The 25,162-nt window shown below is 44.6% G+C and overlaps 1 protein-coding gene across 1 annotated transcript in view; it reads right to left on the reverse strand.

The window, feature by feature from the left end:
* LOC115089256 (L-lactate dehydrogenase B chain-like) overlaps positions 1 to 25,162 on the reverse strand; it is a 45,205-nt gene that overhangs the window by 14,817 nt on the left and 5,226 nt on the right. Inside the window, exons 2-6 of the mRNA XM_029597380.1 lie at positions 24,170 to 24,304; positions 12,383 to 12,500; positions 10,360 to 10,533; positions 7,047 to 7,220; positions 3,529 to 3,646 (exon numbers count right to left, since the gene is read on the reverse strand). Of these exons, the coding sequence (XP_029453240.1) occupies positions 3,529 to 3,646; positions 7,047 to 7,220; positions 10,360 to 10,533; positions 12,383 to 12,500; positions 24,170 to 24,304 (719 nt within the window). The remainder of the gene's footprint in view (positions 1 to 3,528; positions 3,647 to 7,046; positions 7,221 to 10,359; positions 10,534 to 12,382; positions 12,501 to 24,169; positions 24,305 to 25,162) is intronic.

Raw genomic sequence — 25,162 nt, forward strand, 5'->3', positions numbered from 1 at the left:
AATTTTTTGAGGTTAAATTGGTTATCTATCATAATGCCAAGGTTGCGGACTAGTAGGGTGGGAGGGCAACTGGGTAGTGAGGGTGTGGGGGAGAGACTGCATGAAGGGTTGTTAGGAGGGGAAAGAATGAGTAGCTCTGTTTTGTTAGTATTGAGCGCTAGGAAATTCTCGGAGAGCAATTTATTTATCTCAGATAGCGTAGAGTTCCAGATCTTCATTGCGTTTGCAATGGAATCATTAATAGGGATGAGTATCTGCACGTCGTCAGCATATATAAAGTGCTGGATACCCAGTTTAGAGAGGAGATGGCAGAGGGGGAGGAGGTATATATTAAAAAGGGTAGAAGAGAGGGATGAACCCTGTGGTACTCCTTGAGATAGTTTGACAGGGTTGGATTTGTTGCAACCAATTTTTACACTGTAGCTTCTGTCATTAAGGTATGATTGGAACCATAGTAGGGCTGTGCCAGTAATGCCAATTTCCATGAGGCATTTGATGAGTATGAGGTGGTTGACAGTGTCAAATGCCGCAGAGATATCTAATAGTGCAAGTATGTGGGATTGTCCGTTGTCCATGGCTTTAAGTATAGATTCTGAGAGGGTGATGAGTAGCGTTTCTGTACTATGGTGTTTGCGAAATCCATATTGGGATGTGGAGAGTATGTTGCGTTCATCAATGTATTCAGTAAGTTGTTTGTTGATAATCTTTTCCAGTATTTTGGAGAGGAATGGGAGGTTTGAAACTGGGCGATAGTTGGCTAGTTCATTGGGATCTAAATTAGGTTTTTTGAGTGTGGGTTTGATAATGGCATGCTTGAGTTGCTTTGGGACTTGTCCTAGAGTAATGGATTTGTTCAGGATGTTTGCGATGTGTTTGGCTGTAGTAGCCGGGCTTGTGAGTAGTATTTTGGTGGGCAGGTTGTCTGAGGGGTGATAGGCAGGTTTGATTTTTTTGAGAGTGGTTTCAATTTCGAGTGCAGATGTGTTTTCGAAGTTCAATAGAGAGGAGTTTGGGTTTTTTGTGTGTGGGTGTGATTGTGTGCTTTGATTGGTGCAGTTTATTGAGGTGTTTTTAGGTGCAGGTGAGTTTGGGGAGCCAGAATGAGCTGTGAAGCGTGCCATAATGGTTTCCACTTTAGAAAGGAAGTAAGATGCTAGATTCTCACACTTTGTTTCATCGTCATTGTCAGGGTTGCATCTGTCTTGAGATGTAATGAGGCTGTTTACATATTGGAAGAGGGCTTGTGGGTTGAACTGGAATTGATGGATTCTTGTGGCATAGAAATCTTTCTTTGCTTTTTCTGTGGCTTTTTGGTATGCGTGTAATTGGGTGCGAAACTGTGCTAGTGTGGTAGGGAGGCGGTTCCTTCGCCAGGTTTTTTCTAATTTACGAAGATTCAGTTTCATGGTTTTAAGTTCATTTACATACCATGGTTTTTTGTTATTCTTTTCTAAGTTGATTTTTTTGGTTTGAGAGGGGCAGAGTCTATCTGCTATGTTGGTGGTGATTTGGAACCATGAAGAGGTGGCGGAGTTAGCATCTGTGAGGTCTAGGTTAGGTAGTTCCTCTGAAAGTGCCTCTATGATATCTTCGGTTTTAGCCTGTTTGCGGAAACTAATTGTTTTTGTAGGTTGTGAGGATTGGGGGGAATCTTGTATAGTGAACCATGTATCGATACGATAGTGATCTGACCAGGGAATGGGCGTACAGAATGGGTGGACAGCTTGGATTAAGGTATTGGTAAATATAAGGTCAAGGGTATGACCCGCTTTGTGTGTGGGGTTAGTCACAATCTGTTTGAATCCAAGGGCATTCATAGCTGTCAATATGGTTTCGCATGAAGGGGAGAGAGGGTCACAGTCAACATGGAGATTGAAGTCTCCGAGAATGATGGCTGGGTTGGCAATATTTATATGTTTAGAGATGTATTCTATGAGGGGGGAGGGGTTATAGTTGAATCTCTTTTTGGCTGCAAGGAGTAGTCCACCCCCTTTCTTTTTGGGTCTGGGAATGGAGAAAATGCTATATAGGTCTGTGGGGAATTGGTTAATTAATGCAGTATCAGTATCCTTTAACCAGGATTCTGTGATGGCACATATGTCAGGAGATTCGTCAGTAAGTATGTCATATAGTAGGGTGGTTTTCTTTACAATAGATTGAGCATTTAGAAGTAGAATAGAGAAGGTCATTAAACCTATCAGTTGTGTGAGGGGAGAGGCCATTACGGGTATAAGTGATCTGTGTTGTATGGTTTGGTAGGTGTCTCGGATCACTTTATATGGAGTGTAGAAGTGTGTAATGGTGGGAATGTGTTGGATGTGTTGATAACCCATATTGCTGATTAGTGGATGGGTTGCAGTATGGTAGGTGGTTGATAGGTGTGAATAGTAAGATTGTTCACTGCAGGGAGGCAGGATGTAAGGAGAACATTAATACAGACGATTCACTTTTAAAATTGAGACATCAGCTGGTGACATTAGCATGGGAGAAAGTAGTAGAAGGTTGTTTTGGGGTAGGAGAATAGCAAAATAGGAGGCCGATTGATATTATGTTTCAAATGAGATCAGGAAGAGGGAAGAAAGCAGTGGCATTCAGACTGGAGGGAGATGCACACGAAGCCCTCTGTGTTTATTTTCCCAAGGAGCCTGGTGTTTCTCAGTCCCATCTCTGCGCTGCAGTTCTTTACAGAAAGGACTGAGAGCTGAGAAGGATTATTTGAAATGTAAAGCTCAGTTCTCTCAACAAGCGTAGGGCTGGGGTGAGTTTTTTCTTTGTATTGCTGGTCTTCTACCAACTTGTTTAAAAAGCTTATTTCATTGTTTCCGTGCTTGTGCTCCTCACAGTTTTCACGATGCACTACGGGAATCTGCAGAATATCTTTATTAATAAAATAAGAATAAAGCGTGAGTGGGTGCTCCCAGGTTAGAGAGGGCACGGCGGGGACTCGCTCTGAGGCTCTGGGGGGCAGATTTTGGCACAGACGCTCCTGAAGCATTAGCATCACTCTCATGGGAGTTCATGCTTCCTTGCTGGGACCTGATGGGTTAGAAGCAGGAGCTGCCAGAGAGAGATTGGGGGGAGGACAGCAGGAGTTTGTTTGAAGTGTAATTTCTCCTGTAGCTATGAGGGGGCTTCACTTTAAATCACCCACTGGTGAGGGTGTGGGATTCAGAAGAAATCACATATAGGACCAGGCTCACTGACCCTGCAAATGTATTAAATCTCCCAGTGAGATGGCCACAGCGTTGGAGCCCTGCTGAATATTCAAATCAAGAATTATGATTGCCCATGTCACCTCGTCCGGGAGTTTAGTGACCAGCTCTAAATTCTTGTAGAGAGGGAGGGAGGGATCAGGATACAGCTCCGTGAGAGCCGTACACAGGCCTGGTTTTCAGAATACACACAATGAATATTCATCAAGCACATCTGCAATCATTTGGTCATAGAACCAGATTGATTTGCACAGCTTACTTGCCCAAAAAAACCAGACCTGTACAGGTCCCCAAGGACGAAGGCCATTTCACAAACCTGTCAACCACCATCTGATGAACCTTTTTCCAGTTTTCACAGTCCTTCTCGCTTCCAAGCTCAGGATTGAGGGTCTGCAGGGATAGTCCAGCCACATTAACGCCACTCCACACAGGCACTGCAAGAAACGAAGTAGGCCATACAAGCAGAATAAACTGCGTGGAGCAAAAAGAATGGGTGAAGTGCAAAAGGATGGTCCAACATTAAAATCCCCGGCCCGCTCTGCGTGCGTACGGTTGACTGTGACGCCGTGTGATATCCCCGGCCTGCTCTGCGTGCGTACGGGTGACTGTGACTCCGTGTGATATCCCCGGCCTGCTCTGCGTGCGTACGGGTGACTGTGACGCCGTGTAATATCCCCGGCCTGCTCTGCGTGCGTACAGGTGACTGTGACGGCGTGTGTTATCCCCGGCCTGCTCTGCGTGCGTACGGGTGACTGTGACGCCGTGTGATATCCCCGACCTGCTCTGCGTGTGTACGGGTGACTGTGACGCCGTGTGATATCCCCGGCCTGCTCTGCGTGTGTACGGGTGACTGTGACGCCGTGTGATATCCCCGGCCTGCTCTGCGTGTGTACGGGTGACTGTGACTCCGTGTGATATCCCCGGCCTGCTCTGTGTGCGTACGGGTGACTGTGACACCGTGTGATATCCCCGGCCTGCTCTGCGTGTGTACGGGTGACTGTCACGCCGTGTGATATCCCCGGCCTGCTCTGTGTGTGTGACGCAGTGTGATATCCCCGGCCTGCTCTGTGTGTGTGACGCCGTGTGATATCCCCGGCCTGCTCTGTGTGTGTGACGCCGTGTGATATCCCCGGCCTGCTCTGCGTGCGATTGGGTGACTGTGATGCCATGTGATATCCCCGGCCTGCTCTGCGTGCGTACGGGTGACTGTGACGCCATGTGATATCCCCGGCCTGCTCTGCCTGCGTACGGGAGACTGTGACTCCGTATGATATCCCCGGCCTGCTCTGCGTGCGTACGGGTGACTGTGACGCCGTGTGATATCCCCGGCCTGCTCTGCGTGCGTACGGGTGACTGTGACGCCGTGTGATATCCCCGGCCTGCTCTGCGTGCGTACGGGAGACTGTGACTCCGTGTGATATCCCCGGCCTGCTCTGCGGGCATACGGGAGACTGTGACGCCGTGTGATATCCCCGGCCTGCTCTGTGTGCGTACGGGTGACTGTGATGGCGTGTGATATCCCCGGCCTGCTCTGCGTGCGTACGGGAGACTGTGACTCCGTGTGATATCCCCGGCCTGCTCTGCGTGCGTACGGGTGACTGTGACTCCGTGTGATATCCCCGGCCTGCTCTGCGTGCGTACGGGTGACTGTGACTCCGTGTGATATCCCCGGCCTGCTCTGCGTGCGTACGGGTGACTGTGACTCCGTGTGATATCCCCGGCCTGCTCTGCGTGCGTACGGGTGACTGTGACTCCGTGTGATATCCCCGGCCTGCTCTGCGTGCGTACGGGTGACTGTGACGCCGTGTGATATCCCCGGCCTGCTCTGTGTGCGTACGGGTGACTGTGACGCCGTGTGATATCCCCGGCCTGCTCTGTGTGCGTATGGGTGACTGTGACGCCATGTGATATCCCCGGCCTGCTCTGTGTGCGTACGGGTGGCTGTGACACCGTGTGATATCCCCGGCCTGCTCTGTGTGCGTACGGGTGACTGTGACGCCGTGTGATACTATCCCCGGCCTGCTTTGCGTGCGTACGGGTGACTGTGATGCCCTGTGATACTATCCCCGGCCTGCTCTGCGTGTGATGGCGTGTGATATCCCCTGCCTGCTCTGTGTGTGTGATGGCATGTGATAGCCCCGGCCTGCTCTGCATGCAATCGGGTGACTGTGACGCCGTGTGATATCCCTGGCCTGCTCTGTGTGCGATCGGGTGACTGTGATGCTATGTGATATCCCCGGCCTGCTCTGCGTGCGATCAGGTGACTGCGATGCCGTGTGATATCCCCGGCCTGCTCTGCGTGCGTACGGGTGACTGTGACGCCATGTGATACTATCCCCGGCCTGCTCTGCGTGCAAACGGGTGACTGTGACGCCGTGTGATACTAACCCCGGCCTGCTCTGCGTGCGTACGGGTGACTGTGACGCCGTGTGATATCCCCGGCCTGCTCTGCGTGCGATTGGGTGACTGTGATGCCGTGTGATATCCCTGGCCTGCTCTGCGTGCGTAAGGGTGACTGTGACACCGTGTGATATCCCTGGCCTGCTCTGCATGCGATTGGGTGACTGTGACGGAGTGTGATATCCCCGGCCTGCTCTGCGTGCGTACGGGTGACTGTGACGCCGTGTGAATACTATCCCCGGCCTGCTCTGCGTGCGTACGGGTGACTGTGATGCCGTGTGATATCCCTGGCCTGCTCTGCATGTGATTGGGTGACTGTGACGGCGTGTGATATCCCCGGCCTGCTCTGCGTGCGTACGGGTGACTGTGACGCCGTGTGATTACTATCCCCGGCCTGCTCTGCGTGCGTACGGGTGACTGTGATGCCGTGTGATATCCCCGGCCTGCTCTGCATGTGATTGGGTGACTGTGACGCCGTGTAATATCCCCGGCCTGCTCTGCGTGCGATTGGGTGACTGTGACGCTGTGTGATATCCCCGGCCTGCTCTGCATGCGATCGCATGACTGTGATGCCGTGTGATATCCCTGGCCTGCTCTGCATGCGATTGGGTGACTGTCACGCCGTGTGATATCCCCGGCCTGCTCTGCGTGCGTACGGGTGACTGTGATGCCGTGTGATATCCCCGGCCTGCTCTGTGTGTGTGATGGCGTGTGATATCCCCGGCCTGCTCTGCGTGCGATCGCGTGACTGTGATGCCGTGTGATATCCCTGTCCTGCTCTGCATGCAATTGGGTGACTGTCACGCCGTGTGATATCCCCGGCCTGCTCTGTGAGTGTGACGCCGTGTGATATCCCCGGCCTGCTCTGCGTGCGATTGGGTGACTGTCACGCCGTGTGATATCCCCGGCCTGCTCTGTGTGTGTGACGCCGTGTGATATCCCCGGCCTGCTCTGCATGCGATTGGGTGACTGTCACGCCGTGTGATATCCCCGGCCTGCTCTGCGTGCGTACAGGTGACTGTGACGCCATGTGATACTATCCCCGACCTGCTCTACGTGCGTACGGGTGACTGTGACGCCGTGTGATATCCCCGGCCTGCTCTGCGTGCGTACGGGTGACTGTGACGCCGTGTGATATCCCCGGCCTGCTCTGCGTGCGTACGGGTGACTGTGACGCCGTGTGATATCCCCGGCCTGCTCTGCGTGCGTACGGGTGACTGTGACGCCGTGTGATATCCCCGGCCTGCTCTGCGTGCGAACGGGTGACTGTGACGCCGTGTGATATCCCCGGCCTGCTCTGCGTGCGTAAGTGACTCTGTGTGACAACTGTTACTATATCTGGACCGTTCTGTATGTATTGCGTTATAGAGGTCAGATAGGTTGTGCAGGCTCCTCCGTCACTGCCACTTCAGCCTATTCAGATTCTGTTCTTACCGCTGGAGTCCCCATGCTCTCCTAACACAAAGCCGTGGCAGCAGGAAGCATCAATTTTAAGCTTCTGGGACATCAGGAAGCGGAATCGGGCCGAGTCCAGGTTGCATCCACTCCCAATGACGCGATGCTTTGGCAGTCCGCTCAATTTCCAGGTCACATAGGTCATGATGTCCACTGCAGAGGGAACAAGCAGTCTCTAACTTCCCTTGCTTTCGCTGCACAGCTTTCCAGCAGTGCTGACTGCACTAACACCGAATAGCAGGAAATAAAATAGCAGGAAATAAAATACACGGCTTCCTCTATGACCCAAAAACTCTCTTCTCATATGTTGCCACACTCACCACCCCTATTCCTCCAGTCATCCCGGAAGAAGAAGCACAAAACAAATCCTCCGAGCTGGCAGTCTTCTTCGACAACAAAATAAAAAACGTACTTATCCCGCTACTATCTTCCAACCCCATTCCCAACTCCCAGCCCCCTCCTGACCAAAACCATGCCCCATTGACACACAAACGATCTCTAGAATCTTTTGATACTACATCATCCCTGGAAATAGAATCTATCATCAAGAAAATGAAGCCCTCTTCGCATCCTATAGACCAAATCCCGACCAAACTCCTTCTCACAATCCCTAACATCATCGCCAAACCTTTGGCCGACATCATAAACTGTTCACTCTCAAACGGTACTGTCCCGGATGCTTTAAAAACAGCCTCGCTGAAACCATTACTAAAAAAACCCAACTTGGACCCATCCAACCCCACAAATTTTCGCCCTATCGCTAACCTACCTTTCATAGCCAAGCTAATGGTAAAGCTGGTCAATACTAGACTCACTGACTACCTCGAATCCCACAACATACTATATCCATCGCAATTCGGTTTCAGGAAACGCAGAAATACAGAATCTCTCCTACTCTCATTAACGGACAACATCCTGTTGGGTCTCGACAAAGGCCAATCATACTTACTAGCCCTGCTAGACATCTCGGCAGCGTTCGACACAGTTAACCACACAATCCTCATCAACCGTCTGATGGAAATAGGCATTTCAGGGGCTGCACTCCTCTGGTTAAAATCCTTTCTAAGCGACAGATACTATAAAGTTAAAATAATCAACAAAGAATCTCATCCTGTAGCTGCCAAACAAGGAGTTCCCCAAGGTTCCTCTCTCTCGCCGACCCTATTCAACATATATCTTCTCCCCCTATGCCAACTCCTCAATAATCTCAACCTCACATACTTCATCTATGCAGACGATGTGCAGATCCTAATCCCCATCAAGGATCCAGTTTCAGACACCCTAAACTACTGGAATAGCTGCCTCCACACCATCAACCTCCTTCTCTCAAGTCTCTGCCTCGTACTCAATACGTCCAAGACCGAACTGCTAATCATTTCCCCCAATGATAATAACCTGCTAGCCTTCAATACCAACACACCACTAACAAATCAAGTGAGAAACCTGGGGGCATTCCTAGACTCCAGAATGAACCTCAAAAAATTAATCAACAACACCACCAAAGAAGGTTTTTATAAACTACAGGTACTAAAACAGTTAAGACCTCTTCTACACTTCCACGACTACCGTTCGGTCCTTCAAGCCATACTTTTCTCAAAGATTGACTATTGTAATGCTCTGTTGCTAGGTCTCCCAGCCTCTTCTACCAAACCTCTTCAAATGCTGCAAAACGCTGCAGCCAGGATCCTCACAAACTCTCGCCGCATGGACCACATCACCCCGATTCTAAAAATACTCCACTGGCTACCCATTCGCTACAGAATTCTCTTCAAGACACTCACTATTATCCACAAAACCTTATTTCAGGAATCCTCACTCCAACTCACCATACCCCTCAAACCACACTCCTCTACAAGACCCACCAGATCTGCATACAGAGATTCCCTCCAGGTTCCCCCAAAAAAGTCCGTTCTCCACAACACCATTGAAAAACGTGCTCTATCAACTGCCGGTCCGCATCACTGGAACTCTCTTCCGCCAGATCTCCGCCAGGAACACTGCCATATCACTTTCAGAAAAAAATTAAAAACTTGGCTGTTCGCCCAAGCATAACCCTGAAGAAACCGCAGGATCACCCCCACAGTCACATACCCCGCGGTTGCGTCCTCCTTCAGCAACTCAAAAAAAGGAACTGTTTCTCGGACAACCGCACTTTAATATAACTTGCCTAATATTACACACGATGTAATTTTGGTATATAATGCTTACCATGTAAGCACTTACGTTTCTGCTTATTTGCTTTGTTCTCCTGTTAGAAATTGTTTAACCTATCCTTTCCTCTAACTACCAAGTTCCACATTCCCTGTTATAATGTAATTTCCTGCTTCTATTGTTAACTGGTTTTTTCCCCCTAGTTCATTGTAAACCGGTACGATAAGACCTGGTCTTGAGCATCGGTATATTAAAAGAATTTAAATAAATAAATAAATAAAATGCAGGTGAAAACATTTTGTTCTATACAAAATTCCAAGAACACCGTCTTCTGGGTAGAGAGCACGCTTTTCAAAAGCATTCAGTTGTGTAAATAGCTGTTACTGGGGTAATAGGGCTTTCCGATTGCCACCATGTGCTCTGTGCGTTTTACAGCAGAGAGTGGAGGGGGTCCCAGGGTAGGGCTCGTATGGGGAATAAAACCACACACATTGCTTTTCAGGGGAAAAATAGCCGCAGAAGAAGCACAGAGTGATGAAAATTGCCCTAAAATGAATAAAGCACCTGCAGTTTATTGCATTAAATTGAAGAAAGAGCTGAGAAATGATAAGAACTAAGCATAGCACTGATAGAAAATGCTTGTAAAGTCCCCCCTCAGTGCCAGCTAAGAGTGCAGCCTGTGTGCTCATGTCCCATTCAAAAGAAGCTTTGAGAGAGAAATCCCGGCTTTGCATGTAAAGCTCTGCCGTGTAGCCAGAGGTGACTTCAGCAGGCCTTGGTGCATTCACTGAGAACGGACCTAATTGTGCAGCTCAGATTCCCATCCCTGGGGCTCAGATCCACATCACTGGATTAGCTGAAGCTAGGAGATTGTCTCTATGGAAAAAACAACTCCAGCTCAGCAGGAGATTAGTCACAAATTATTTTGAGAATTGGAATTTGCTCCTGAAAGTAAATGGATTGTAAGCATTTGTCCTTCAGCATCATCCCCTGTGAGGAATAAAGCCAGGCAGGAGCTTGTGCTAAATCAGGAACCTGCTCTCACTCTTCCCGGGTGCAGACGCTGCTATCAGGTCAGGATAGCCTGAAAAACCAAACACCAAGCAACAACTGTAAGAGTGAAGAGAGCGGAGCCACTTACCTGGATTAGAAACCACCAGGAGGATGCAGTCAGGGCTGTATTTCACCACCTGAGGAATGATGCATTTGAAAACATTCACATTCCTCTGAACCAGATCCAGACGACTCTCCCCCTCCTGCTGGCGGACGCCACCAGTGACAATCACAATCCTTGAGTTTGCGGTGACAGAATAATCTACAAAAATGCAAGGAAGCTCCCATCACTGAGTGACACCGATTTCACGGCAGCTCTCATATGAACAAAAGTGTTCTTATCACGCGAGTAAGATGCTCTTATGTATTTCATTTCATCATCGCTGGGTTCACATAATGTGGGAATTCACTGCTGTTAAATAAATAAAAGCTAAGCATCCACAGCTGAGTGCGGGCAGGAAGTGGAAGCAGTCAATAGAGATCACACTTCCGAAAACCTCCACAATTACTCTCTTAACCGATGTAGCCAAGAGATCATGTCCATAAATCCACATTTTTATTACATCTTCAGTACTGATCATAGCACACAATGGAAAGAGAAAATCCAGGCTCTGTATCCCCTGCTCCCATCCCCTGTTCCCTCCAGTCCTAGAGGTGACAGGCTCTATATCCCTGCTCCCATCCCCTGATCCCTCCAGTCCTAGAGGTGACAGGCTCTGTATCCCTGCTCCCATCCCCTGATCCCTCCAGTCCTAGAGGTGACAGGCTCTATATCCCTGCTCCCATCCCCTGATCCCTCCAGTCCTAAAGGTGACAGGCTCTGTATCCCTGCTCCCGTCCCCTGATCCCTCCAGTCCTAGAGGTGACAGGCTCTGTATCCCTGCTCCCATCCCCAGATCCCTCCAGTCCTAGAGGTCACAGGCTCTGTATCCCTGCTCCCATCCCCTGATCCCTCCAGTCCTAGAGGTGAGAGGCTCCGTATCCCTGTACTCATCCCCTGATCCCTCCAGTCCTAGAGGTGACGGCTCTGTATCCCTGCTCCCGTCCCCTGATCCCTCCAGTCCTAGAGGTGAGAGGCTCCGTATCCCTGTTCTCATCCCCTGATCCCTCCAGTCCTAGAGGTGACAGGCTCTGTATCCCTGCTCCCGTCCCCTGATCCCTCCAGTCCTAGAGGTGAGAGGCTCCGTATCCCTGTACTCATCCCCTGATCCCTCCAGTCCTAGAGGTGACAGGCTCTGTATCCCTGCTCCCGTCCCCTGATCCCTCCAGTCCTAGAGGTGAGAGGCTCCGTATCCCTGTACTCATCCCCTGATCCCTCCAGTCCTAGAGGTGACAGGCTCTGTATCCCTGCACCCATCCCCTGATCCCTCCAGTCCTAGAGGTGAGTGATGCTGGGCTGCACAGAGAGAGGCAGTAGTCATTATCCTATTTGTTTATTATTTTTTTATATACTGATATCACACCGGTTTACATTCAGGTACTGTAGGTATTTCCCTATCCCCAGAGGGCTTAGAATCTAAGTTTTGTACCTGAGGGTAAAGTGACTTGCCCAAGGTCACAAGGAGCAACAGCGGGACTCGAACCCTGGTCTCCTGGTTCATAGCCCCCTGCTCTAACCACTAGGCTATTCCTCCTCCCTATTATTAACTATGAAGTTCATATTGAGTCACTGTCCTGATAGCAAAGTTAGTCAAATACACTTATCCGGCAACCTTTAGATGTAGATTCAGTGTTGCAGCCGCACTATGGACTACAGCCCACTGTCTTACATGTAACCCGCCTGACCAGACTTATCCGGCTAACGTACCTCCTCCCCAAACACCCCACAGTTATCTGGCTGCTCTCTGAGTTATGCATCTAAACGCTTCTGCCTCCTGGTTAGCATGCAAGGGAGCGAGGTTATTCCTACCCTTCCCCACCTTCCACAAGGCAGAGCTTACGCGGTTTCTACCATAAATTGCAGTCTTCGGTCCTTCAGTATCCTCAGGGATACGGAGGCAGCAGGGCTGAGAATTTGGGGATCCCTGATGTTGTTGGTTAGTTTTTTGATGCAAGGACAGAGCTTATTAATACCTGGGAGGAGGGGGGCGGGTATTACATCGATTCATTACCTTTGTCTGCTACAATCACAGGCGTTTTGAGGAAGACACTTCCATGCTGTAAGTCCAGCATTTCTCCTCGGAGTTTCTGTTCCAGGATATCGACCAGCGCCAATTCATCAGGGAGTTTCTAAGAATGAGACACTGTTAGCTGCAGCCTGACCACGTCACACCTAGCAGCATTTCCCATCACTTACTGCCTTTGCCGACACTTCTTAGCTGTGAATCAGACCTTCTAATCCTCCATCCTGAAGAGGAGCAGCAGATAGCACCACAAGAAGCTTGCTGGTAGACTGCATGGACCATTTGGTCCTTATCAGCCATCATTACTATCGGGCCGATACAGAAAAACACGCGGGAGAGCCGGCGAACGCCCAGGCAGCAACAATATGCAAATTAGAGCCCGCGCTAATAAGGAGGCGCTAGGGACACTGGCAAGTCCCAGCGCCTCCTTATTGACAGAAGCAGCGGCTGTCAGCGGGTTTGACAGTCAGCACTTAATTTTATCGGCATCGGTTGTCAAACCCGCTGACAGCCACGGGTTCGGAAAACGGATGCCAGCAAAACTGAGCATCTGTCTTCCAACCCCCGGGCCGCAGACAGATTTTTAAAAAAAATTTTTATCTTTGGGACCTCCAACTTAATAGCGCCATGAGATTAATATCGCCATGAGATTAATATCGCCATGATATTAAGTCGGAGGGTGCACAGAAAAGCATTTTTTTCTGCTTTTCTGTGCACTTTCCCGGTGCCGGCCGAAATTAACTCCTGCCTTTGGGTAGGCACTAATTTCTGAAAGTAAAATGTGCGGCTTGGCTGCACATTTTACTTACTGAATCACGCGGGAATGACTAATAGGGCCATCAGCGTGCATTTGCATGTTGTGGGCACTATTAGTCTCGGGGGGTTGGCCGAGCGTTTTCCACGCACTATTACCCCTTACTGTATACGGGATAAAAATAGCGCAGCCAAACGGGGGCTAACAGTGCGCTTTACTGTATCGGCCCCTATGTTACTATGAGTGCATTCAAAGCCATTCACGTGACTCACATAGCGCATTACCCAGGGAAAGTGCTCGTCTGACGTCTGCAGCTAAAGCTATGCACATCCTTTTAGCTACCAATAGCGGAGGGATTCCTAAGGCCATGTTTTGGGCAGCAAGGGAAAAGGAAGCAAATAATTCCTGGCATTTTCAAAACTATGTGTCTACCTTTAAACTTCAGTAAAAGAGGTTACCAGAGGGAGAAAACTGCATGCGCACTCAAAACCTTTTTCCTGGAAAATGCCTTCTCATAACAGCTTTCATCCACATTAAAATGGGACATTCCCAGGGCTTTTATCTGCATTAAAATGGGACATTCCCGGGGCTTTTATCTGCATTAAAATGGGACATTCCTGGGGAGTCGTGATGCCGGTGCGTTTATCCATATTAAACAGGGCATTCATGGATGCAGGCTCTGTAGATCAGCAGCCAAACACTACAACAATTCCCTAAAAGTCAGATTTTGGGGCAGGCTGGTGCAGAAGTTCTGTGCACCGTCAAGAAGAAGACTTCAAGTTTAATCCCTGGACTGCTCCCTGTTCACTGGGGATGCAGAAAAGGCAGCACTCACAGCCCCTGGTGGAGAGGGAGTCTCAGCCATTGCTCAACAGCGACACCTACAGGCCAGACCCAAGGTGTACTTGGCTATGAAAGGAGTCGTGGTCTCTGTTTCCTGGTCAAGGACTCTCAGCAATGCACATTCCTAAAGCTGAGAGAAAAAAATCAGACTTCCCACAAAAGAATGAGCAGGAAAAACTCTGCAGAACCCTGAGGCAAACAGGAGGAGCGGCAGCAAGAAAGCAAAATATGAAGTATCTTGCCAGCAGGCTAGAAATGTGATCTGACCAGAGACAAAATGGCCCAGCACTAGAGCCAGAGAATCGTCCTCCTCATTCTCCTTTTTGTACCTTGTGAATTTATCTCACTAGTTTTTTTAAATTGTTTCCTTGGTAGTTTTGTACTCTTTACCCGCAAACTTAAAGGAAAATTGGTTCTTACCTGAAAATTTTCATTCCAAGATTACCACAGATCAGTCCACATTCCTAGGGTTTTGCCTCCCTGCCAGCAGCTGGAGACAGAGAAAAAAGTTTCACGGATGCTGCATATAACCTAATGTGCCACCTGCAGTCCCTCAGTATTGACCTGTACCCAAGCCAAGATGATAATAACCACATTAAACTAAGACCCCCAAAACCCCTCAACAAATAGGAGGGAGGTGAAATCCCAAAACTGGAAAACCCTTTTCAGCAACAAGTAAGACCATCAATGAAACCCCCAACAACTCTGTATCATTTACATTCTGTCAACATGAGCGGACTTCCTAATTGGGTGGGGCTCTGGACTGGTCTGGAATATTCCAGGAATGAAAATTAGCAGGTAAGAAGCAATTTTCCTTTCCTGTTCGTACCCCAGATCAGTCCAGACTCCTGGGATGTACCCAAGCTCCTCTAAACAAAGTGAGTCCTTGATATTCCTGCTCGTAGACCACTCTCACCAAAGCCCATGGAAACCAGAGCCCAGACATCCAACAAATAATGCCTGGCAAAAGTGTGCAACAATTTCCAAGTAGGTGCCTAACAAATCTCCTGGGAAGACACCTGTTGACACTCAGCCCAGGAGGTCGCCTGAGAGTGAGTTGAGTGAGCCCTCAGCCCATCTAGAACTGGCCTACCCTTACAAATACAAATTGAGCCAATAGCTTCCTTCAGCCAACGCGCAATGGTAGCCTTAGACACCTTTCACTCCTTCCGACCACTCCAAAGCGCAAAGAGGTGATCTGACATTTGGAAACCATTAGTAACCTTGAGATACTTCAACAGCGCGCAGCATGCATCCAATACCCGAAGCTCCTTTGCGTGAGGCGCAGATTAATCCAAATTCGGAAAAGCCAGAAGCTCCACTAATTGACTAAGATGGAATGCAGAAACTACCTTTGGAAGAAACGAGGCTACCATACACAAGAAGACCCTGGACTTTGAAATCTGAAGAAAGAGATCTCTATATGACAATGTCTGAAGTTCCAAAATCCTTCTGGCTGAACAAATTGCCACCAGAAAAACTATCTTTAGGGTTAAATCGTTTACAGTTGCCCTATTCAGCAGTTCAAATGGAGCCACACACATCCCCCTCAGCACTAAACTGAGATTCCAAGAGGGAAATATCTTTCTCACCGGGGGGCCACAAAAGTTTTACATCCTGGAGAAAGTGAACCATATCCGGATGTGTGGCCACTCCGTGCACTTTACCCCGAAGACAATCCAAAGCTGCTACCTGCACAGAAAGGGAGTTGAAGGCTAGTCCTTTAACCAACTTCCTTCGTAGAAAAGTCAAAATATGCAAAACCAAAGCATGAGTAGGATGCACTCCCTGATCGGAACACCAGGACTCAAAAACCCTCCAAATCCTCACATAGGCCAAGGAAGCGGATGGTCTTCTGGCCTGCAGTAAAATGGTGATGACATCTCAAATGTTTCCTCTCAAAAAGCAAGCTGTGAGACAGCAGTGATCTGCCTGATCCAAAAATACTGTACCCTGATAAAGAAGCTGTGGCAGATGACCGAACCTTAATGGCCTGTCTACTGCCATATTGACTAGGTCCACAAACCATGGTCCACACAGCCACTCTGGAGCCACCAGAATCACCTCACCTGGACGTTTCTCTATCCGACATTGTACCTTGCCAGCCAGCAGCCATGGAGGAAACACATAAAGAAGAATTCCCCGCGGCCAGGGTAGGTGCAGGGCATTGACCCCTTCTGCCCCGTGTTCTTGCTTGTGACTGGTGGGAGAAAGCCACCCTGAGAGACTGTGCCTAGATACCCCCTCGAGAGGAAGTGGAAGATGAAACCGTTCTGATAACGGAGTCCAATGCTCTCTGAAGAGGCTGCACGTGAGCAAACGCCCAGGGGACCAGCTCCAACATCGATGCCATGGAATCCAAGACCCGCTGTGGCGTGAATCGTGCCAACAGGCAACAAACTTGATGCTGCAACTTTACTAACCTTTCCTCTGTAAGAAACAATTTCCCCGCCTGGGTGTCAAAAAGAGCCCCCAGGTATTCCAAGGGTTGAGAAGGTAGCAGATGGCTTTACCCCGAATTTACTACCCAGCTCAGAACCTCAACTGAACAGCTCCCCTGTGAGGAAAGACTAAAGAGGTTAGGACATTTCAGCTTGGAGAAGAGACGGCTGAGGGGGATATGACAGAGGTGTTTAAAATCATGAGAGGTCTAGAACGGGTAGATGGCACTATTGAAACAGCTGGTAATGGCGTTTGTGATCGCAGTGCAGGCGGATTTTGGAGGAATAGCATGGAGTCATTGAATCACATCTGGAATTAGAATATGGCAGGTAAAAACTGAATAGAGCCAGAAATGTGTTTTATATGTGAGGAAAATAAGGTTTGAAATCCCCCTGATAAAGCCGTTTGGGTGGTGTGAACTTATGGAAATATATTTATGAAAAACATCTGTGAATACTTCTGGAAAGTTGTGAAAACATTGGGTGAATTTTGGAAATATAATTTTCTGAAGAAACATCTGTGAACATTTCTGGGAGGTTTGGATTTGTATAACATGAAACATCAGGGTGTGTGCACCTGTGAGAGTGTAATTATGAGACGCGCTTCAGGGCATTGAAATGTTCCAGAACGGAGAAACATCTTAGGATACACGAGGAAGGCTGGTGAACGTAGAACAACAGTAACTTCCAGAGTGGTGGCCTCCTGTGGGAAATAATATTGTGTGGGATGATTTCCGAGATAATTTTGTATGTTTAGCAAGAAATTGCTCTGCTATATGAATGCTTTTTCAGAAAACGTTGTGAAAAACATGAATAAATAAAAAGGTTAAAGACTGAATTGAATGTGATTGCTGTCTATCCTCCTATGTGATCAGATATGAAACATGAATAAATAAAAAGGTTAAAGACTGAATTGAATGTGATTGCTGTCTATCCTCCTATGTGATCAGATATGAAACATGAATAAATAAAAAGGTTAAAGACTGAATTGAATGTGATTGCTGTCTATCCTCCTATGTGATCAGATATGAAACATGAATAAATAAAAAGGTTAAAGACTGAATTGAATGTGATTGCTGTCTATCCTCCTATGTGATCAGATATGAAACATGAATCATAAAAAGGTTAAAGACTGAATTGAATGTGATTGCTGTCTATCCTCCTATGTGATCAGATATGAAACATGAATAAATAAAAAGGTTAAAGACTGAATTGAATGTGATTGCTGTCTATCCTCCTATGTGATCAGATATGAAACATGAATAAATAAAAAGGTTAAAGACTGAATTGAATGTGATTGCTGTCTATCCTCCTATGTGATCAGATATGAAACATGAATAAATAAAAAGGTTAAAGACTGAATTGAATGTGATTGCTGTCTATCCTCCTATGTGATCAGATATGAAACATGAATAAATAAAAAGGTTAAAGACTGAATTGAATGTGATTGCTGTCTATCCTCCTATGTGATCAGATATGAAACATGAATAAATAAAAAGGTTAAAGACTGAATTGAATGTGATTGCTGTCTATCCTCCTATGTGATCAGATATGAAACATGAATAAATAAAAAGGTTAAAGACTGAATTGAATGTGATTGCTGTCTATCCTCCTATGTGATCAGATATGAAACATGAATAAATAAAAAGGTTAAAGACTGAATTGAATGTGATTGCTGTCTATCCTCCTATGTGATCAGATATGAAACATGAATAAATAAAAAGGTTAAAGACTGAATTGAATGTGATTGCTGTCTATCCTCCTATGTGATCAGATATGAAACATGAATAAATAAAAAGGTTAAAGACTGAATTGAATGTGATTGCTGTCTATCCTCCTATGTGATCAGATATGAAACATGAATAAATAAAAAGGTTAAAGACTGAATTGAATGTGATTGCTGTCTATCCTCCTATGTGATCAGATATGAAACATGAATAAATAAAAAGGTTAAAGACTGAATTGAATGTGATTGCTGTCTATCCTCCTATGTGATCAGATATGAAACATGAATAAATAAAAAGGTTAAAGACTGAATTGAATGTGATTGCTGTCTATCCTCCTATGTGATCAGATATGAAACATGAATAAATAAAAAGGTTAAAGACTGAATTGAATGTGATTGCTGTCTATCCTCCTATGTGATCAGATATGAAACATGAATAAATAAAAAGGTTAAAGACTGAATTGAATGTGATTGCTGTCTATCCTCCTATGTGATCAGATATGAAACATGAATAAATAAAAGGTTAAAGACTGAATTGAATGTGATTGCTGTCTATCCTCCTATGTGATCAGATATGAAACATGAATAAATAAAAAGGTTAAAGACTGAATTGAATGTGATTGCTGTCTATCCTCCTATGTGATCAGATATGAAACATGAATAAATAAAAAGGTTAAAGACTGAATTGAATGTGATTGCTGTCTATCCTCCTATGTGATCAGATATGAAACATGAATAAATAAAAAGGTTAAAGACTGAATTGAATGTGATTGCTGTCTATCCTCCTATGTGATCAGATATGAAACATGAATAAATAAAAAGGTTAAAGACTGAATTGAATGTGATTGCTGTCTATCCTCCTATGTGATCAGATATGAAACATGAATAAATAAAAAGGTTAAAGACTGAATTGAATGTGATTGCTGTCTATCCTCCTATGTGATCAGATATGAAACATGAATAAATAAAAAGGTTAAAGACTGAATTGAATGTGATTGCTGTCTATCCTCCTATGTGATCAGATATGAAACATGAATAAATAAAAAGGTTAAAGACTGAATTGAATGTGATTGCTGTCTATCCTCCTATGTGATCAGATATGAAACATGAATAAATAAAAAGGTTAAAGACTGAATTGAATGTGATTGCTGTCTATCCTCCTATGTGATCAGATATGAAACATGAATAAATAAAAAGGTTAAAGACTGAATTGAATGTGATTGCTGTCTATCCTCCTATGTGATCAGATATGAAACATGAATAAATAAAAGGTTAAAGACTGAATTGAATGTGATTGCTGTCTATCCTCCTATGTGATCAGATATGAAACATGAATAAATAAAAGGTTAAAGACTGAATTGAATGTGATTGCTGTCTGTCCTCCTATGTGATCAGATATGAAACATGAATAAATAAAAAGGTTAAAGACTGAATTGAATGTGATTGCTGTCTATCCTCCTATGTGATCAGATATGAAACATGAATAAATAAAAAGGTTAAAGACTGAATTGAATGTGATTGCTGTCTATCCTCCTATGTGATCAGATATGAAACATGAATAAATAAAAAAGGTTAAAGACTGAATTGAATGTGATTGCTGTCTATCCTCCTATGTGATCAGATATGAAACATGAATAAATAAAAAGGTTAAAGACTGAATTGAATGTGATTGCTGTCTATCCTCCTATGTGATCAGATATGAAACATGAATAAATAAAAAGGTTAAAGACTGAATTGAATGTGATTGCTGTCTATCCTCCTATGTGATCAGATATGAAACATGAATAAATAAAAAGGTTAAAGACTGAATTGAATGTGATTGCTGTCTGTCCTCCTATGTGATCAGATATGAAACATGAATAAATAAAAAGGTTAAAGACTGAATTGAATGTGATTGCTGTCTATCCTCCTATGTGATCAGATATGAAACATGAATAAATAAAAAGGTTAAAGACTGAATTGAATGTGATTGCTGTCTATCCTCCTATGTGATCAGATATGAAACATGAATAAATAAAAAGGTTAAAGACTGAATTGAATGTGATTGCTGTCTATCCTCCTATGTGATCAGATATGAAACATGAATAAATAAAAAGGTTAAAGACTGAATTGAATGTGATTGCTGTCTATCCTCCTATGTGATCAGATATGAAACATGAATAAATAAAAAGGTTAAAGACTGAATTGAATGTGATTGCTGTCTATCCTCCTATGTGATCAGATATGAAACATGAATAAATAAAAAGGTTAAAGACTGAATTGAATGTGATTGCTGTCTGTCCTCCTATGTGATCAGATATGAAACATGAATAAATAAAAAGGTTAAAGACTGAATTGAATGTGATTGCTGTCTATCCTCCTATGTGATCAGATATGAAACATGAATAAATAAAAAGGTTAAAGACTGAATTGAATGTGATTGCTGTCTGTCCTCCTATGTGATCAGATATGAAACATGAATAAATAAAAAGGTTAAAGACTGAATTGAATGTGATTGCTGTCTATCCTCCTATGTGATCAGATATGAAACATGAATAAATAAAAAGGTTAAAGACTGAATTGAATGTGATTGCTGTCTATCCTCCTATGTGATCAGATATGAACATGAATAAATAAAAAGGTTAAAGACTGAATTGAATGTGATTGCTGTCTATCCTCCTATGTGATCAGATATGAAACATGAATAAATAAAAAGGTTAAAGACTGAATTGAATGTGATTGCTGTCTATCCTCCTATGTGATCAGATATGAAACATGAATAAATAAAAAGGTTAAAGACTGAATTGAATGTGATTACTGTCTATCCTCCTATGTGATCAGATATGAAACATGAATAAATAAAAAGGTTAAAGACTGAATTGAATGTGATTGCTGTCTGTCCTCCTATGTGATCAGATATGAAACATGAATAAATAAAAAGGTTAAAGACTGAATTGAATGTGATTGCTGTCTGTCCTCCTATGTGATCAGATATGAAACATGAATAAATAAAAAGGTTAAAGACTGAATTGAATGTGATTGCTGTCTATCCTCCTATGTGATCAGATATGAAACATGAATAAATAAAAAGGTTAAAGACTGAATTGAATGTGATTGCTGTCTGTCCTCCTATGTGATCAGATATGAAACATGAATAAATAAAAAGGTTAAAGACTGAATTGAATGTGATTGCTGTCTATCCTCCTATGTGATCAGATATGAAACATGAATAAATAAAAAGGTTAAAGACTGAATTGAATGTGATTGCTGTCTATCCTCCTATGTGATCAGATATGAAACATGAATAAATAAAAAGGTTAAAGACTGAATTGAATGTGATTGCTGTCTATCCTCCTATGTGATCAGATATGAAACATGAATAATAAAAAGGTTAAAGACTGAATTGAATGTGATTGCTGTCTGTCCTCCTATGTGATCAGATATGAAACATGAATAAATAAAAAGGTTAAAGACTGAATTGAATGTGATTGCTGTCTATCCTCCTATGTGATCAGATATGAAACATGAATAAATAAAAAGGTTAAAGACTGAATTGAATGTGATTGCTGTCTGTCCTCCTATGTGATCAGATATGAAACATGAATAAATAAAAAGGTTAAAGACTGAATTGAATGTGATTGCTGTCTATCCTCCTATGTGATCAGATATGAAACATGAATAAATAAAAAGGTTAAAGACTGAATTGAATGTGATTGCTGTCTGTCCTCCTATGTGATCAGATATGAAACATGAATAAATAAAAAGGTTAAAGACTGAATTGAATGTGATTGCTGTCTATCCTCCTATGTGATCAGATATGAAACATGAATAAATAAAAAGGTTAAAGACTGAATTGAATGTGATTGCTGTCTATCCTCATATGTGATCAGATATGAAACATGAATAAATAAAAAGGTTAAAGACTGAATTGAATGTGATTGCTGTCTATCCTCCTATGTGATCAGATATGAAACATGAATAAATAAAAAGGTTAAAGACTGAATTGAATGTGATTGCTGTCTATCCTCCTATGTGATCAGATATGAAACATGAATAAATAAAAAGGTTAAAGACTGAATTGAATGTGATTGCTGTCTATCCTCCTATGTGATCAGATATGAAACATGAATAAATAAAAAGGTTAAAGACTGAATTGAATGTGATTGCTGTCTGTCCTCCTATGTGATCAGATATGAAACATGAATAAATAAAAAGGTTAAAGACTGAATTGAATGTGATTGCTGTCTATCCTCCTATGTGATCAGATATGAAACATGAATAAATAAAAAGGTTAAAGACTGAATTGAATGTGATTGCTGTCTATCCTCCTATGTGATCAGATATGAAACATGAATAAATAAAAAGGTTAAAGACTGAATTGAATGTGATTGCTGTCTATCCTCCTATGTGATCAGATATGAAACATGAATAAATAAAAAGGTTAAAGACTGAATTGAATGTGATTGCTGTCTATCCTCCTATGTGATCAGATATGAAACATGAATAAATAAAAAGGTTAAAGACTGAATTGAATGTGATTGCTGTCTATCCTCCTATGTGATCAGATATGAAACATGAATAAATAAAAAGGTTAAAGACTGAATTGAATGTGATTGCTGTCTATCCTCCTATGTGATCAGATATGAAACATGAATAAATAAAAAGGTTAAAGACTGAATTGAATGTGATTGCTGTCTATCCTCCTATGTGATCAGATATGAAACATGAATAAATAAAAAGGTTAAAGACTGAATTGAATGTGATTGCTGTCTATCCTCCTATGTGATCAGATATGAAATTTAGGGGAGGATTATTGTTAATATAAGAGGGATCTGTCCTTTTGAAGATATATACATACAGATATATATATATTTTTATCAGTTAGGCAATCAAGAAGTTATTTTTAAGTAAATAAACAATCGGGTGCGCCCAGGACTTTGTACAGGAGTGGCAGTTCTTGCCGCGCACCATCACAGCAACGTAACGGCTGGGGAAGGACCCCGGCAGCCATCGTGTGCACAGCAACCACTTGAGCAATAAAGAAAAATGTCCTTTTTCTTAAACTTTAATAGCTGCAAGCAAAGAAAAAGCTTTCTTCCCTTAACCAGCCAGACTGAGGAGATGCAGAGCTGGCACAGGGAATCCAAAAGTCACTCCTGGAACTGGACCAGCCCCACGGATCCTAGGATCGAGCCTCTCTCAAGGGTCACCAACCCCCTGCTCGTCCACCTCAAACCCAGGGAGATGACCCCACCAGGACCTGACAACCCCCGGCACGAATGCTCAACTCTTTTTCCTCTTTCTTTTTTTGCTTTTTTTTTCCCCAAACTGCAGGTTTTACGCATCCTCCGTCTGCTGGAACCAGAGAAATCCTGAGAGGCTGCAGGTGGCACCTGAGGTTCTATGCAGTACCAGTGAAACGTTTTTCCCTGTCTCCATCTGCTGGCAGGGAAGCAAAACCCAGGAATCTGCAATGATCTGCGGTGTGAACAGGAACACAAATTGTCCCAGCAAGGCACTCAGACCCATTTCTGGCTGCTAATGTGTGCGCAGAGTTTCTTTGGGAGGGGAAATATGCAGAGCTCGTGTACAAGAGCCCCTCTTCTTACTGTGGGTAACAGCGGGGGCAAATGAGCCCTCTGCGTACAAGTCTATTTCCATGTAAGCTTCCTGAATCTGACTGGCACTTCAATAAATGAGCCAGAAGAAAATCCCAGCTAAATGCAAACAGCTCCAATAAAACTGCAAGCACAAAGGAGCATGAAAGAGAATTAAATCTAACATCACTTTGTATAGCTTCAAAGCAATTTCCATTCCTCATTCATTTAGAAAGGGTTCTGGGGCATTACAAATCTGGAGTGAACGTGCAGTGTGGAGGGCCAGGGTCCCGGTTCAATGGTTTTCTGCTTATTTGCTATTCTGGCCATGATCAGGCTTGAGTTATACACAGGTTCTTATGCTCATTGAGCTGCTGTTACTCTTGTTTAGCCATTATTGCTTTAAAATATGCTTTGTTTTGTACTATAACACACCTGCTGCAAGATGCTGATGGCACAGGCCATGCCAACCTGTCCTACACCCACTATGCTGATCTTGCTGGTGGGGAGAGTGCTCTTGTCTTCCACGATAGAGGTGAACAATTTGTCGAGGATGGTGGCCATCGTGTACTGCAACCAAGAGAAATAGAAACTCAACGACACAGCCAAAAACCTCATGACTTTACAGTTTAAACCCAAAACATACAAAAAGAGGGCTGGACCAGTGGTTCAGGCCTTTGCATCCCTTCTCTGTACCATGGAGGTGGCGCACAGATCAGTTGTTGATATGGTGATGGTGGTCCTTGCCAGTGCCTTGGAAGAGGCACCCACCAACCCTTGGGATGGCAAGGGCTCTGCCAGCTGCCTCGGGAGGGTAGGGAAAGGCGGAAGAGAGAACTCTGACAGCTCCCCTGTGCACTCTTCCCTAGGACATGACAGATTGTTTTCTTTTTTCATCGTCATCCCTCAGATCCCAACCCTTGATCAGTGATAGATCCCGGGCAACAGTCACAGCTGCATCCCAAAACCCAACTCATTTCATGCACCAGTCACACGGGGAGGTACACAGAGCGATGGAGGAGGATGCAAAGCAGGTTGTGGGAAAGAGAGAAGGAAGCAGCAGACAGCAAAAGGAAGGGTAAAGAAATAACGCCACTACATTCAAGAAACAATGCATTCTTTATGTATTTATCTGATGTATATTCCACTTTTCAGCACTTAGGATAAACAGAAGCTCCACGACTCTTGCTTAATTTATTAACTGCTTAAATATGTAACGAACTAACAAGGATAGGTTTTGGTTTGCTACTCGTATGTATATGTCAGTTGTCGATTTTTGTACCTTCAATCTGATGACTATTATTTAAATTGTAAGCCCCTAGGATTGGAGACGGGCGGATGTGGTTCCTGTTCCTAAAAGTGGAAGTGAGGAGGAGGCTGGGAGCTACAGGTCAGTCAGTCTGACCTACGAGGTGAGCAAACTAATGG

Source organism: Rhinatrema bivittatum, chromosome 4, assembly GCF_901001135.1.
Source record: "Rhinatrema bivittatum chromosome 4, aRhiBiv1.1, whole genome shotgun sequence".
NCBI lineage: Eukaryota > Metazoa > Chordata > Amphibia > Gymnophiona > Rhinatrematidae > Rhinatrema > Rhinatrema bivittatum.